This window comes from Camelus bactrianus, chromosome 33 (genome assembly GCF_048773025.1).
Source record: "Camelus bactrianus isolate YW-2024 breed Bactrian camel chromosome 33, ASM4877302v1, whole genome shotgun sequence".
NCBI classification, from domain to species: domain Eukaryota; kingdom Metazoa; phylum Chordata; class Mammalia; order Artiodactyla; family Camelidae; genus Camelus; species Camelus bactrianus.
Genome location: NC_133571.1, coordinates 5,617,990 through 5,634,544, shown reverse-complemented (window position 1 = coordinate 5,634,544; position 16,555 = coordinate 5,617,990). Strand labels below are relative to the sequence as shown.

General features: G+C 38.0%; 1 protein-coding gene across 1 annotated transcript in view; it reads right to left on the bottom strand.

Moving 5' to 3' along the window:
• Positions 1–2,367: 2,367 nt before the first annotated feature.
• RAB39A (RAB39A, member RAS oncogene family) overlaps positions 2,368–16,555 on the bottom strand; it is a 30,131-nt gene continuing 15,943 nt past the window's right edge. The window contains exon 2 of the mRNA XM_074356861.1: positions 2,368–6,971. Within this exon, the coding sequence (XP_074212962.1) occupies positions 6,545–6,971 (427 nt within the window). The 3' untranslated portion in view covers positions 2,368–6,544. The remainder of the gene's footprint in view (positions 6,972–16,555) is intronic.

Below are 16,555 nucleotides of genomic sequence, written 5' to 3'. Positions count from 1 at the left end.
TACTTTATGTATCTCTATTATTAGATTTTTTTCTTTTGACACGATTACTAAGAGGAAATATATTAAATATTGAAATAGTTGTTTTCAGGCGATGGGTCTAAAATGATTTTTCTCTCATCTTTCTATTTTTCTATATTTTCCAAATTTTATACAATGAGCTAGTATTTATTACATAATGGGGACACTTTTATTAAAATGATGATACTAACTTAGAAACATGCTAATTGGAAGAAGCCAATCATAAAAGACATATATTATAGGATTCCATTTGTATGAAATGTCCAGCATAGGCAAATACAGAGACACAAAATAGATGAGAAGTTGTTTAGGGCTCTGGTGGTGTGGAGTGGGGAGGTACGTTGGGAGTAACTGCTACAGGGTACAGGAATTTCTTTTTTGAGGTGACAAAAATATCCTAAAACTGATTTTGGTGATGGTTGCACTTTGAGTACACTAAAAACTATTTAACTGTGTGTCTTAAATGAGTATTTTATGGTATATGAAGTGTATGTCAATAAAGCTGTTGCCAAAAAATCTTTTAAAAAACAATGCTGATGGTCATTTTATATATAAGTGACTAAGAAGTCCAGTCCTTTGACCTACAGTCCTTACCGCACAGGCATGAGCGCTCACTGTTCCTGGTGCCAACTTCCCAGCACTGCTGTGCAGACATGATGGCCTGTGCTGATTTGAGCCCCTGTCCATCTGCTCAGAGGCTGCTGGTGACTGCCAGCAATCCCCAAGAGCTGTGTCATCTTCTGATTGTCCTACTAAAGCATTCTTCCCTGACTCTTAAGAATCAGACCATTTCAACAAATGCTGGAGGGGCTGTGGAGAAAAGGGAACCCTCCTTCAGTGCTCGTGGGAATGCAGTTTGGTGCAGCCACGGTGGAAAACAGTATGGAGATTCCTCAAAAGACTAGGAATAGACTTACCATATGACCCAGGAATCCTGCTCCTGGGCATATATCCAGAAGGAACCCTACTTCACCATGACACCTGCACCCCAATGTTCATAGCAGCACTATTTACAATAGCCAAGACATGGAAACAGCCTAAATGTCCATCAACAGATGACTGGATAAAGAAGAGGTGGTATATTTATGCAATGGAATACTACTCAGCCATAAAAACTGACAACATAACGCCATTTGCAGCAACATGGATGCTCCTGGAGAATGTCATTCTAAGTGAAGTAAGCCAGAAAGAGAAAGAAAAATACCATATGAGATCGCTCATATGTGGAATCTAAAAAAACAAAAAACAAAAACCAAAAAACAAACAAAGCATAAATACAAAACAGAAATAGACTCATAAACATAGAATACAAACTTGTGGTTGCCAAGGGGGTGGGGTCTGGGAAGGGATAGACTGGGATTTCAAAATTGTAGAGTAGATAAACAAGATTATACTGTATAGCACAGGGAAACATATACAAGATCTTATGGTAGCTCACAGAGAAAAAAATGTGACAATGAATATATATATGTTCAAGTATAACTGAAAAATTGTGCTCTACACTGGAATTCGACACAACATTGTAAAATGATTATAAATCAATAAAAAATGTTAAAAAATAAAGGAAATGGGAAAAAAAAAAGGTACAGGATGGTACCTGTTTAATACGCAAAAAAAAAAAAAAAAAATCAGACCATTTCAAGGACTCATGACCATTTTACAGGGACCTAATAAGATAGCCATTATCAACAATTAGTTGCTGGCACATCATGGGGATTAAAACTGGCTTCTTGGATTAAAACTCAGCAGCTCAAAGAAAATAAAAATAAGAAGTGACATTTGTCAGGTGCTTACTATGTGCTGATCACTGTGGTAAATATTTCACATGTGTAACGGGTTATAGACACAGAAGTAAAGAAAATTGTGTGTGGTTTAACAGCTCAATTCAAAATTTGATAAGCTCCTACTACGTGCAAGGCTGAAGCATGACAAAGATGAACCAACTACAAAAAAGTCATAAATTCTGCAACATCTGTTAAGGCATAGTAGATATCCATGATCCCTTTTCGGCAATTCTGAAGCCCCAAAAGCTCTGAAAATCTAAAATTCTTCTGATAACTCATTTGGCAGCAAAAATCTGACCTGATCTGGTTATTTGTAAACTTGTCTTTCTAGTGTGACTATTCATACATTTTGCTGCCTGTATGTTAATGTTTGATTCTGGTGTTCTGCCCCGCGCGCCACCAGAGTATTATGTAATATATAAGCAGCTTCGGATCTTTTATTGACTCTTACTTGTACTTCACTTGTGAATACACACACACACATGCAGCTAATAGTTGCTGCTGTTTTAAAAGCACCACTAAAAATGCATCACTAAAAACGGATAATGTAACAATCCTGTGACAATAAGAGTTCTCATTCTCATTCTTTTTATTCATTATTATTTAAAATCAAATAACACTAATAACATACTTCAAAATGTTTAGACCATATCTTTCTTCCATTGGCTGTCATTCTAAAAAAAATGGCAAGAGATGACTGTAGCAAAACATGTTTGTTCCTCCATGGAATGTATAAATTAAAATTAAATATATGGAACCGACATTTAATAGGATTAATTCAACATAATAACCATCAATTAGTAGTCACTGAATGTCACATTGATAAGACAATGTTTTAGGCAATATTTAAAAAAAAGACAAATAATTTACCCAGAGAGACAGCAACAAGGAACACCATTTTTTAAAATATCTTTAAATTTTTTCTTTTCCCTTCATTCATTCTATACCATGATTATGTATAGTAAGTGAATTAGATGATGTAATAATTGGTTAGATTGTCACAGCTCATCATTCAGGTGCTTTTAAGATTTTAGGAATACCAAGTCATGCAGCAGTTCATTCAGATTCAGGAGAACAGTTTAATAGTTATTTTAAAGATCAGTTGCTCAGTAAAGTTTAGTGAAAACACTTGAATTTAGAAAGATTCTGAAGCAGAGATGGCTATTTATCAGCTATGGAATACCCAAGAGTTAGTTTCTAATTGGGAATGCATTCTGCTATTTTAAAATACCAAGGATCTAACTTTAAAGCCTTTATAGTTTTTCATTAATTTTTTCTTAGTGATTACACGTTTCCTTTGTATTTCCAACTAAATCTCTCCAGGCAGTTACTGGGGAACGAATGAGTTTGCTTATCAAATGGGTCTTTAGTCTTTTGAACCCTTCTCACTACGTCACAACTAAGGAAATTATTCAAGTATAGTGCACTCTTTTAAGTCAAAAGAAGCTTTGTTCTTAACTGAACCAAGGGCAATATAAAATCTGACAAAAGCACTCCTAATATGATTTTATTAATCCATAGATTCAGTTTTTCAATGATGTAAAGTTGGGTGAAAAGATTGCCAAAGTTATCTTAACAATAATAGAAAGGGCTGCTTTTGTTGCCACCAAAAGATAAAAAAATCAAAACAAAACAGATAAACAAACAAACAAAAATACAGTGCTTTGCGACTGCTGGAAACCCAGAGTAAATTCTCAAGTTTCCAGGCTCAAAAAAATCTTGTTTGCTACTATTAATGTACATAAAGGCCACATTTAAAAGCACTCTGATTACATCATCATTTTGGCTTAAGCTTACCATCAAATGAAACTTCACGTCACTACATGCCCTGAAAGTGTTTTTGCAGCTCAAAATGAGCAGTTTCTGTCAGGGACAAGTTTATTATATGATTGGATAGTTCTTTAATTTCTTTTTAATCACATTTAAACTATTTAGTAATTAGTTACATCATTCATTTGTTCTAAATTTTGAAAATTTTAAATAATGTTTAAATTTAAATTATATTTTAGATGAAAGAATTTTCATGTAAAATCAAGCATATCTGACTTCTAAGAACCTAAGTCAAAATGTTTTGTCTGGAGCAATTATTTTCACTACATTGGCATTATTAGCCGTATTCTCTATAATGATGTGTAAGAAAATAGGTCAGCTATTTATTTATACACAGAGATAGATAAATAGATAAAGATGTCTGGCTAAGGTTACACAGACGTTTGGCAATCTGGTATAAGAACTCGTATTTCTGTAGTCACTGCACATTTTAGTACTGTTCTACCACAAGTAGCTCCTCTACGACACCGTAACGATTTAGCCCAATTTTAGTGCTTTGCGGATGCCGTCAGATAACATTTCCCCTTATCTTCAACACACACACATACATGCGCTGACACAGCACGGTAATGAAAAAGGATACCAACCAGGGTGTAATTATGGACAGCTAGAGTTCTAGGCTTGCTTCTGCTCACATGTGATCTTGGTAAGTATCGGCTTTTTGGGGCCCTGCTCTCCTATTTGTTTCTTTGACCCTCAATTTTATTCTGAATCTTGGAACACATCATACCCTTTGACTGAAGATGAGTCCTACCCCAACATTATTATTAATAAAGGGCGTCCACCGAAGGTTAAATCACATTTTATGCTTTAGCTATTTAACTTTACAAGTAGCCACAGGTAACTGCACTCCAAACAATATATTGTTAAGTGTTCAGGATTTGAGTTTATGCCACTTCCGACTGATGGAAAATTGTAATATAAAATTTACAATTGCAAAAGTAAAAATAGAAAATTAGGCTACGTCACATCTGAGGGGACAGTATTTTCTTATGTAGCCGATTACAGGTTGAACTCACTCAAGTGAAATTAATCTGAGGATATCAAGAAAATGTTGACAATACATTCACAAATTTTATCGTGATGGTATAATTTATATTCTCGCCACAAGCACTATAAAAATACTTACATTAACCTAGGTAAGGTGTAACTATTTAAAAATACAATTAAACATCTACTTCAAAGAGGCACAAGAACCACATTCAAACATGACTTTTGATTGAAACAAGTCTCCTGGGATTTCCTTCCCCATCATTTCCACTTTGGAGGAGCGGGGTTTCAGGGTAAGAGGGCAGAGAAATACATCAAACCAAGAACTGCCCCAGATCCATGGAAGCGTGCACTTTCTTTTCTCCTCCTATGTGAGAATGAAGGAGAAGAACAGGAGAACAAATTCTCGTCCGTTTGTAAATATAGTGTGCCCGTGAACAGCTGCTCGTGAGCTCACATTTGTACAATACTTGCTTGATTTACAAAGCTTTTCTACATAATTCACTGGACTTTCAGAATAATTCCATGAAATAAAATAAATGGGGTTATTAACCTTGTTTTACAGATAAGAAAGCTAGTGTTTAGAGAGAGGTTAAGTGATTTACACATGTACAAATATTGGAGAGCAAAGGCAAGCTTAGAACCCAGGTTTTCCAATTTCTTCTGCTATACATACCACTTTGGTTTTCAGACAAATGAAGGAGCTACAGTTTAACAGTAAAGAACTCATGATTCCAAAAACGCAGCTTCATTTGGTGCTTCTTTGGGATCAGGGATGGTTTACAGATCAGAATAGAAACGTACATTATAAAATATTTGACATTGTGATAAAAATGTCCCTTCAAGGTGGGGAATTTAATCAGTAAGTTAAAAATTAGGAAACTCAAACATTATCTGACAGCCTTAACTCATGATTCTATCTTTACTTTTACTGGTGAGATTGTAAAAGAAAATCTGAATGCTAAATATATCAAACATCTAGCCAATTTTTCTCACTCAGAAAAATCTTTTCTACACTTTTCCTTGTATTGAAAATGGGGCAATTCGGAAATTTACTTGGACAAAGCAAGCTATTACTAGAAACATTCTATATTTACCTATATTGATAATTCTGATAATAGTTCAAGGTGAATTGAATTTACTTTCTTTGACAATATCAGCATATACATTTGTTTTTCTTGTCTAAATAAGGACAGTCTACTGTAACAACAGAACATTTCCTGACAGTGGTCCTTCATTTTTATTTTCACAAATATTTGCAGCAAAACATTTTGCTTGGATCCTTAGACACCTTCTAAAACATAAAAATTTTAGGAGCAATAAAATCAGAGAACAAAAATGAGTAAAAAACTTATCTTCTTATGTCCAGGCAAAATTAAGAGAGGATAAATGTTTCAGAGGATGGTTTAAAACCTGGTACCTTTAACAAGGAACTGTTACTTTAGGCCTAGTTGATAACTCTGAGATTGTTTATTTTGTAAGTGAACAGTGCACTTTTAAATCCACTTTACTATTTAATATTAATTAATTAACTCAAGAGAATGTAATTCCTGATAAAAATCTTTTCAATCAGATTATATATGTGCACAAAACACCCATTTCAAACTGTCGAGAAAGATGAGTAATATTGGCATATTTGGATGTTAAGGTCAGTTATATGCTAGCAAAGTGAGAGTGGAGGTAATTATGTAGACACTCCAATTTCAAGAGCAAGTTGTCTGCTTTGCCTGATAATTTAGCCGAATACCAATCTGGTAGTTCAACAAGTAAGCATACTGCTCTGAATCAAATACCTTACGAAATAGTGTTAGCATGGGTTTATGACTTTTTTAAACGCTTTTGTCACATCATTCTGTGGTTAATGTTGGTACTTCTCCTGAAATGACACCCAATTTGTTCTTGGTTCTTTGGCATGTTTGAAGTCAACAGAAGCACTCTTTCCTGGGCTTTACTGCTTCCTCAGAAGAATGCACGGTATTTGGAACAAAACCGCTTTTAACCCCTTCCCAGCCATCCTGAATACAAATTTCTCCCCGTTTAATAAGCTCGTAGATGTCTCTTGTCAAGATGGTGAAGGATTCCTCTACATTTGTAGCATCTTTTGCCGAGGTTTCTATATACTTCATCCCACAGTCTGCGGACAGTCTTTCGGCTTCTTCCCTTGTGACTTGACGTTGCGAGGCTAAATCACATTTATGTCCCACCAGCAGAAACACAATCCGAAATGGCTGTACATGCATTTTTGCTTCTTCTAGCCAGTCTTTCACATGCTCAAAAGATCGTCGGTTAGTAATGTCAAATACCAAAAATCCACCAACCGAGTTGCGGTAATAAGATCGAGTTATTGATCTGAAAAATAAATAGAAAAAAAAAAAGGGTTGTAAAAGGACAAATTGTTCTTTTCTCCCTCCTTCAAACAATGCAGCACCATAATACAATTTAAAGATAGCTTAATGTGATTTAACTGGAGTTTATAAGTCAAATATGGGATGTCGTTAAGTACAAAAAAAATTCTGTGAAACGAATACGCGAGCCAGTTTCATCCACTTGACAACGTTAAAGGAGTTGTTTTTAGAAAGACAATTACAACGTATGTCATCACACACTCAGGAGTACTTGTTTTCATTTTAAAATATCTGATAGAATAATTATCACATTATTGAGGTTTAAAGTAGAAAGATCTGGTGCAGGGCAGAGGTTACACAGCAAACCGGACTTTAATGACCTCTCCTTGTCATTTAAGCCAATGAGCTTCCCTCTCTGTCAGAAGAAACAAGAGCAAACTTTTCTAACGTGAGTTACAGGTTTAGTCCTGGGCTGTACCAATTCAAGGAGCAGGAAACTGTTCAGACGTGGGATGTGAATCGGTTGTGCTAAGGGACTGTTTGCCTCTCCGGGTCTAGTCTCTGCTCTCTGGGCCTCAGGAAGTGACCTTTACAGAAAGCTTTCCCCAACTCCTTTCCCCTCTGGCTGAGATGGGGTTCAGCCGGTGGGAGGGGCCTGCTGGAGACTGGAGGCCAGTGAGGTATTTACCCCTCCCCTCGTCTCTGCCAGGCTGTGGCTTGGCGGTGGTGGTTTCCTCGGCTTCTGGCTGTGGTTCCTGTTGGGCAGCCCCTCTTCCATGGCCATGGCTTCCACCAGGTTCTGGCAGTCCCATTCCCTTTCCTTGTCCCTGCTCACCAGGTCTTTAATGACTTCCCACCATTGCTGTCCTCGAATGCTTCACCATCCTTTGTTGTTGCCCCTGACCTAGCCTGCATTTCTGGAAATAATCACTTCATTAAACTCTTTTCAGTTACCCTTCCAAGGGTGCCCTTTGTCTCCTGACTGGATCAGGAGGCAAGGTGGCAAGGCCATATTGTTTTATATTTCTTGTCTTGACATATGTTTTCTTTACTGAGAATGTCTTCTACCCCTTCAAAAATCCTATCATACAAGAAGCCTTCCTTGTCACTGAACTCTCCCCCTTTACCTCTCTTAGATGCTTCTCTCTCAAATTCCACTGAACCTCTGGCATACTGCCATTATAGTTATATCCATTTTCATAATGTGCTGACTGGATTTGCTGGTATGTCTCCTTCTCAATTCAAAGCTCCTTGAGGGTCAAACATGGTTTGTCTATGACAATACTATAGAACTACAGTAATCAAAAGAGCATGGTATTGGTACAAAAACAGACATATGGACCAATGGGACAGAATAGAGAGCCCAGAAATGAACCCACAAACTTCTGGTCAACTAACCTTCGACAAAGGAGGCAAGAATATACAGTGGAATAAAGACAGTCTCTTCAGCAAATGGTGTTGGGAAAACTGGACAGCAGCATGTAAAGCAATGAAGCTAGAACACTCCCTTACACCATACACAAAAATAAACTCAAAATGGATCAAAGACTTAAACATAAGACAAGATACAATAAACCTCCTAGAGGAAAACATAGGCAAAACATTATCTCACATACATCTCAGAAATGTTCTCCTAGGGCAGTCTACCCAAGCAATAGAAATAAAAGCAAAAATAAACAAATGGGACCTAATTAAACTTACAAGCTTCTGCACAGCAAAGGAAACCATAAGTAAAACAAAACAACCTACAGAATGGGAGAAAATTCTTGCAAATGAAACTGACAAAGGTTTGATCTCCAGAATATACAAGCAGCCTATATGACTTAATAAGAAAGAAACAAACAACCCCATCCAAAAATGGACAGAAGACCTAAACAAGCAATTCTCCAAGGAAGAAATACAAATGATCAATAGGCACATGAAAAAATGCTCAATACCACTAATTATCAGAGAAATGTATATCAAAACTATGATGAGGTGTCACCTCACACCAGCCAGAATGGCCATTATTCAAAAGTCCACAAATGACAAATGCTGGAGAGGCTGTGGAGAAAATGGAACTCTCCTACACTGCTGGTGGGAATGCAGGTTGGTGCAGCCATTGTGGAAAACCGTATGGAGAGTCCTCAAAAGACTAGGAATAGACTTACCATATGACCCAGTCATCCTGCTCCTGGGCATATATCCAGAAGGAACTCTTCTTCAAAAAGATACCTGCACCCCAATATTCATAGCAACACTATTTACCATAGCCAAGACATGGAAACAGCCTAAATGTCCATCAACAGATGACTGGATAAAGAAGAAGTGGTATATTTATACAATGAAATACTATTCAGCCAGAAAAATGACAACATAACGCCATCTGCAGCAACATAGATGTCCCTGGAGAATGTCATTCTAAGTGAAGTAAGCCAGAAAGAGAAAGAAAAATACCATATGAGGTCACTCATATGTGGAATCTAAAAAAAAAAACAAACAAAAAAGAACATAAATACAAAACAGAAACAGACTCATAGACATAGAACACAAACTTTTTGTTGCCAAAGGGGAGGGAGGTGGGAAGGGATAGACTGGGAGTTCAAAATTTGTAGATACTGACAGGCATATGCAGAGTAGATAAACAAGATTATGCTGTATAGCACAAGGAAATATATACAAGGTCTTGTGGTAGCTCACAGCAAAAAAGAATGTGACAATGAATATATGTATGTTCATGTATGATTGAAAACTTGTGCTCTACACTGGAATTTGACACAACATTGTAAACTGACTATAACTCAATAAAAAAATGTTTAAAAAGTAAAAAAATAACAAATAAAATGCACCAAACAAACAACATGGTTTGTCTATGTATCCAACAATCATATCGCCTGGCAAATGAAGGATGTAATTTAATACTTGTTATAGTGCATTAATTAATCTTATTGGAGAGGGAAAGTGTTAAAAGTTGTGTGAGCCAGAAATCGTGTATGTGTCTCAGTTTCCAAGTTGACAGTGGTCTGAAGCACTGAGATCATCCTTAAGCAAGGTCTTCAGTTACTTGCCTAAGGCATGAAAGATCTCTGCGGAGGGCCAGTGGGTTATATGGTGTTCTCCAACTTTTGCAGACCTTCATTATCCTTATTGCTGAAATCACAGCTCAGTTCAGTGACTCGATACCACAAGTACAATTTGTTGAAGAAAGTTTACCTCCCCTTTCTGTTTCTTCTGTTTCCCCTTCTCAGAATATCTAGTGGAGAGATTCTCAAGTGACTACTTACAGAAACTTCTCTCAGGGACTAGAAAAACCTCCCACTATCACTGGCAGGCTGCAAATAATGCGGTTCATTTACGTTGTTGCTTTTTTTTTTTTAACTTTGAGGGATAATTAATTTGTTATTATTCTGCTACTCATCTACATGTGAATTTAGGCAGATGTGCAGTGCCTTAAGAGGAACCTAATTAAGGCTGTTATTAGACTGAAAGCTTTAATTTACTCAGCACCAAGTCTGCATTACTCCCTCCCTGCCCAATTAATTTACCATTAGTGCAATTTAAAACAACATGCTTCTGTGGTTAAAAACTCAACATTGAAATGCTTGTCTATTGGGCAAAGGCATGTCTTGTATACTGTAGGAAATGCCATGGGTTTTTTTTAGCACCTTTTATTTAATTTTGAAAATATATTTGGAAAACAGCAAATCATTCTATAGAATAAAATTATAGCAAAATATATGCAATATACTTATAAATAACTAGTTGGAATGAGAGATCTCAACAGGACACCTGCCATTTTCTATACTGTAACTCGATCTCCAGTTTGTGTCTGGATATTAGGTTTAGAATTCTGATGTGGTTAAGCTTCAGATGCAGAATTAGTTGTCCTAGGAGGTAGAGTTTTCCCTAAACCAATTGGGCATCCCTGCTGTCAATTATTTAGGGGAAGACAGGCCTTCAAGACTGAAGAATGAAACTCGAGAGGCAGGTCTTACAGAGGTGATGAGGGAGCATCTGTCTTCTCTGGAACTTCCTCTCTTGGGTTGGGACACTTAGGTCTCTGGAGGTCTTGAAGGTTTTATAGGAAAGCAGGAAATAGACCCTGAAAGAACTAGGTAGGCAAGCCCCTCGTAAAGAATTCAAGAATTGTAAAGAACTATATTCAATATCTTGTAATAACTTTTAATGAAAAAGAATATGAAAATGAATATATGTATATTTATGCACGATTGGGACATTGTGCTCTACACCAGAAACTGACACATTGTAACTGATTATACTTCAATTAAAAAAAAAGTTGTAAAGAATGATGAGTAACAATTCTTTATAAGCAACAATATCTTGTTGCATGTTATGTCATATCTATTTTTTTCTGGGCTTTGAAAGTCTCACTGAATGAATGGACGATTTAAGCAAAGGAAAAACACTAAGGTAGAGGGAGATGGAGGGAAGGGAAGAAGAGAATGGAGAAATAAGTCAATGGATTCCAATCTGGTCTCAGGTGTGTTACTGGAGAATTAAGAGTTATAAGACTACCCTCTGACAAAACTGGTACAGAGGATATAGCAAGAACCCCCTAAATCCAGCATGATGGTGGTGTGATGGAAGGTGAATTACAGAGGACAGGGATTGGGGTCACAAGCTCTTAGCAACCCCTTGTCCCTCCTAAATGGAAGACCTGGTTTTGATTATAAAACTGCTGGTTCTTTTAGACCTTGAAAGCTATGCCATCAGCAACTCCTACCCCATTTTCAAAGAATCTCCTCTCAAATTGTTTTCTCCAACTCATTGTCTTAACTGAAACGTGCTGGTCCCTGAGAATATAGCTTCCCCTGAAGCACACCCGTGTTGTTCACTCTGTAAGACCAGAATGAAGGGGCTTATACTTCCCCAGTGCCGCTTCCAGATAATCGTTCTCTCCCAACTCTTGATGTCAAAAAATCCCCTGTTCCTCTGAGGCTTGTGCCATCTGGCTCCATGATCTGTTGTCATCTGCCAACTTCTTGGTCCTTCTCAATATACTGAAGATTTTAGTACTTTGCTTTTTCTATCTCAATTCCTATCATTCTGCTCACTGATTTCAGCATCCATTTGGACGAGCTGTCTGATGTCATCTGTTTCTTGACTTCCTCAACTCACATGAACTTGCTCCGCCACTCTGTTTTTCTCATCCACTTCCTTTTTTTTTTTTTTAAATCATCAGAGACATTTACTACCTCCCAAACTACAAATTTACAGCCCACTTTTTGATCAAAATCTCACAGCCCAAGGGCCTATTTTTACTGTGATAATTCTTTAATTTCATGAAGATTTGTAATCCAATGACCAACGCTATCACTTTCTACCCATTAATAACCTTCCATCTTTACCCCCTTCCATATCTCAGTTCTATGAGCATCATTATGACTGTTCTCTTGGAAATATCTCAATCCCCAGCTCCTCTCCCTTCTGTCATATTCACTCTATCTCTGTATCAGTCCAACATCCAGTGTTTCTGGGGCTAATCACTCAACTAGGGAGTCTGGTGTCACTATGAATTAATTATATATAATTCCATGTTATATTTGGCACTGCCAAGAATACTGCTGGTAATCATGAGAAATTCTTCTCCCTTTTCTTCACATTTAGGCTTCTACCTTGGAAAGAAATGGAATTTTCATTCAACCTTCCTCTCCCCACAAGAGAAATGGAGGAACATTTCAGCCCTCTTACTTGATTCCTCCACAGAAGGAGACGTGGTTGCTCTGTCTGGTTAGAGTCTGTTTCTCAGGTTGGGCATTATCACTGTTCAAGGTTAGAACTCTTGCATGGCAGCCTTTCCTCCTCCTTTCCTCCTTTCTGGATTCATCAGCTTGGCTTGCTAACTGTGAGAGGTAGGCAGGTACCACGTCTATGCTCATCACTGAATACCCAGTGGTTGAGTCTCAGTGAGTAAATGAATAGTTGATCTGCTAAGAGCCATGGACACAGCTGTTGGGGAAATAGGAGAAATGGCCAAGAGAGTGAGGAAGTTTGCAAAAAACGAAAGGTGCTCGATATTAGATGTACTAGTAGTATATCCTTATGTTCTCATAACAAGGTCACTGAGTTGCTATGAGCATGTCAGTCCTGGAGGAGAGTGGATAAGCTAAATATACCTGTATGCATTCTAGAGATACATCCCATGAAAACACTGGCTAATGCCAGTGATGTTTATGAAGTGTCTTGGGGGAGGGAGGTCCTTTAACCACGGGCATGCAGATGAAAACTCTCAAGAGACGACAAGATAGATTACGTTCCCTAACGAAAAGTAAGCCTAATACTTGATGGGTCTTTTTGGGTTTTGAAGGAAATGTATTCTATTTAGATGTGCTTCTCTGACCCATTTAGTGGAAGTCCCAACAACTTCTAGCTTTAATGGGGCTGAAAGAAAGAGAAATCCCCTCAGCTGGTCCCAGCTACAACGCAAGAAGCTTTGCCACCAGGGTCATCAGATCAAATGGTGCCTGCCTGAAGTGCCTTGAGCAGACTGGGATGCTCTATCAAGCCTGGGGAAGGCTCCACTGGACAATTACAGGTGTGCCATCTTATAATAAAGACATACCCTTTTTGTCAAGAGCTATTACACTTTTGAGAAATAGTTCTTGCCTTAAAACTTGGCTTTGATAGAGAGACCAAATGCCAGAACACCAGGTGACTGTGAAATCTGAGAGCTCCTCAAGAGCTAGGTGTCCTCTGACTCACCAGGCTGGGACTTTGTCATCAAGCAGAAGTCATTACATATAGGCAGATGGGACCAGAGGGCACCTGAAGTAACAAGGTTCACACACCCAGCATGTCTACTTCTGCAGCACCCGCTCAACCTATGGCCTTATGTGGATTTCCCTATAATCAAAGAGGAAAAAAATTCAAGTCTGCCTTACAGATGGCTCTAAATAATACACTGGCATCAGTCAGCCCCATTCAGTAGTGGAAAAGAGGAACCTTTCCATTTGTGGAACTTCTAGCGATGCTTTTTCCAGAGGAAGAGATGAAGAGACATAGGTAAGTGTCTACGCAATTCGTGAGCAGAGGCTAAGGGTTGGGCATGTTGGAAAAAACAAGATCAGAAGACTGACAGTAAGGAGGTTTGGGATGTGCGGATGGGTCTAGAGTATGTGAATACTGTATCCTACGTGAATACTCACTTAAAGCCCCCTCTGAAGGAGCTCCTAATAATTGCTGAAACAAAATGTCCTGTCCTATACCCCAGTCTGGACTCAAAATGGTCATGTAGGAGGCTGGGAGAGGGCTCAACAGAGACTTTCTTTTACCTCAACTGTCACTGACTAATACCCAGTTTTTCAGCAGTTACTGGCACCTTGGATATGGTACCCTGCTCTGGGAGAATCATCACAGAGGGGACACTGATATGCCCTCTCTATAACAGACATTTAATGTGGACTCAGGTTCACCATCATCCATGAACTTATGGAATGCCTTATACAAAGTCATGGTATCCCACACTTTGCTACAGACCAAAGGTTTCACTTAACAGAGGAACAGACAAGGAAATGGGCTGATGCCATAGGATTCATTGATCTTATAATGTCACTACCTAGAGGCATAGTCCTATAAAACTGCGGAATGGGTTACTAAGATTCAATTATATTAACTGATACACACTAACATGTATAAAATAAATAAACAGCAAGGATCTATTGTATAGCAAAGGTGACTACAGTCAATATTTTGTAATAACTTATAATGGAAAAGAATCTAAAAAATATACGTATATACATACATATGAATTACCTTTGTACACCTGAAACTAACACAACCTTGTAACTTAGCTATACATCAATTAAAAATGAAAAAGATTCAGTTGTGCCCATGTCCAGGAGTTGACACCCTGTAAGATTTTAACATGAACCTTCAGAATGTACACATTCTAAGCTGGTGAGGAACAGAGTAGGTGGTGTTTCCCCCCCATAAATAGATGCTGTGTTATGGGAAACAAAGGGTGAAAGTCAGGTGATGGTGCTTCTCACAATTACACTTAATGAGTCACTAAAATTTTTTGTTGCTTCTAATCCCTGTGACTCTGAACTCTGCTGATGTAAAGGTTTTAGTATCCAAGGGAGAAATGCTTTCACTAGAGAACTTCGTGAGGCTTCTACTGAATTAGTAGCTAAGACTGCCAACTGTCCATGTGGGGCTTCTTTTGGCAGTGGATGAACAGTCAAAAAAGGGGCAACAGTGTTGTGGGGACCACACTGGCCTCCTGTGGTTCTTGCAGCCCAGAACTCCCAGAACTTTTGATTTATTCCAAGCTCGCTCCCCTCCAGCTCTCCTGTCAGGTCTCTGTGGCTCAGACATGCTGCCAGTAACTTTTGTTTTTGATTAACATCCTCAGGTGGTTCTGGCAACCCAAGACCTAATTGATGAGGCTATATGTATTCTGCAGGAAAAGAATGATACAAAACAAAGTCACAAATCTTTCATAACTTTCAACGTAGTTTCAGGAAGCCAAAACTCATCCATTAAAAAAAACTTTGTGGTAAAAAACACATGAGATTTACCTTCTTAGCAACTTTTATTATTAGAGTATTATTTTGTTAGAGTATTATTAACTCTAAGCACGATGTTGCACAGTGGATCTCTGGAACGTCTCCATCCTGCATGACTGAAACTCCACTCCCATTAAATAGCAACTCCTCAACTTCTCCCCCTTCAGCCCCTAGCAACCACCCTTCTACTCTCTGCTTCTGTGAGTGTGACGAATGTAGACACCTCATATTAGCGGAGCCATGCAGTATTTATCCTTCTGTGACTGGCTTACTTAACTTAGCATAATGTCCCCAAGATTCACCCACGTTGCAGCATATGACAGGATTTCCTTCTTTTTTATGGCTGAATATATTCAGTTGTATGTATATACCCCTTTTTCTTTACCCATTCATCTCAAAGTTTATCTATCTATCTATCTATCTATCTATGCTTCAGAATAGAAAAAAAATGGTAGCCTTGTTTATGTAAGCATTTTAAACTGTTTAGTTTTCCTCTTTAATTTTTTTCCCAAAACGATATGCAGACGAGTGAAATGTAAAGCACTGGCGTTTGCTGACATTTACAAAGAATTACTTAACAAATGGGCAATGCAATCAAGTGTGAGTGAGATCTTATATGCTATTACTATGTTCTTTAGAAGATGTGTACTGGCATCTTAAAAAAGCAACAAAATATAGAGCACTTTTGGACTTAACTTGGGTAAAATGAGCCAGATGTTCCATTCTGGAAATGCCCTTCTAGTGGCTTTGCCAGCTGCCAAATAGGCACTTAGAAGATACAAGCGCTTTATGCCAAAGGTTGTTGGCAGCAAGCAGCCTATAAATGCATTAGCCTTCTCAGTGCTCTTTTTCAGCATGACATTACATTCCCACCGCCCTTCTGGGAATAGTCACTGTGTTGATGGTTTATTTACCTGCTTTATTTGCCTTGTAATCCAGGCCCTTAGGACTTTCAAGACACTAAAGCACAAGTCTCCCCCTCCTTTTATTATTATTGACACTAATAGTCCCTGCCCTGCCTTCTGAAACCGAGGCTTATAACTTAGGATATCCTTCTTCATACATATAAACATTAAAATTC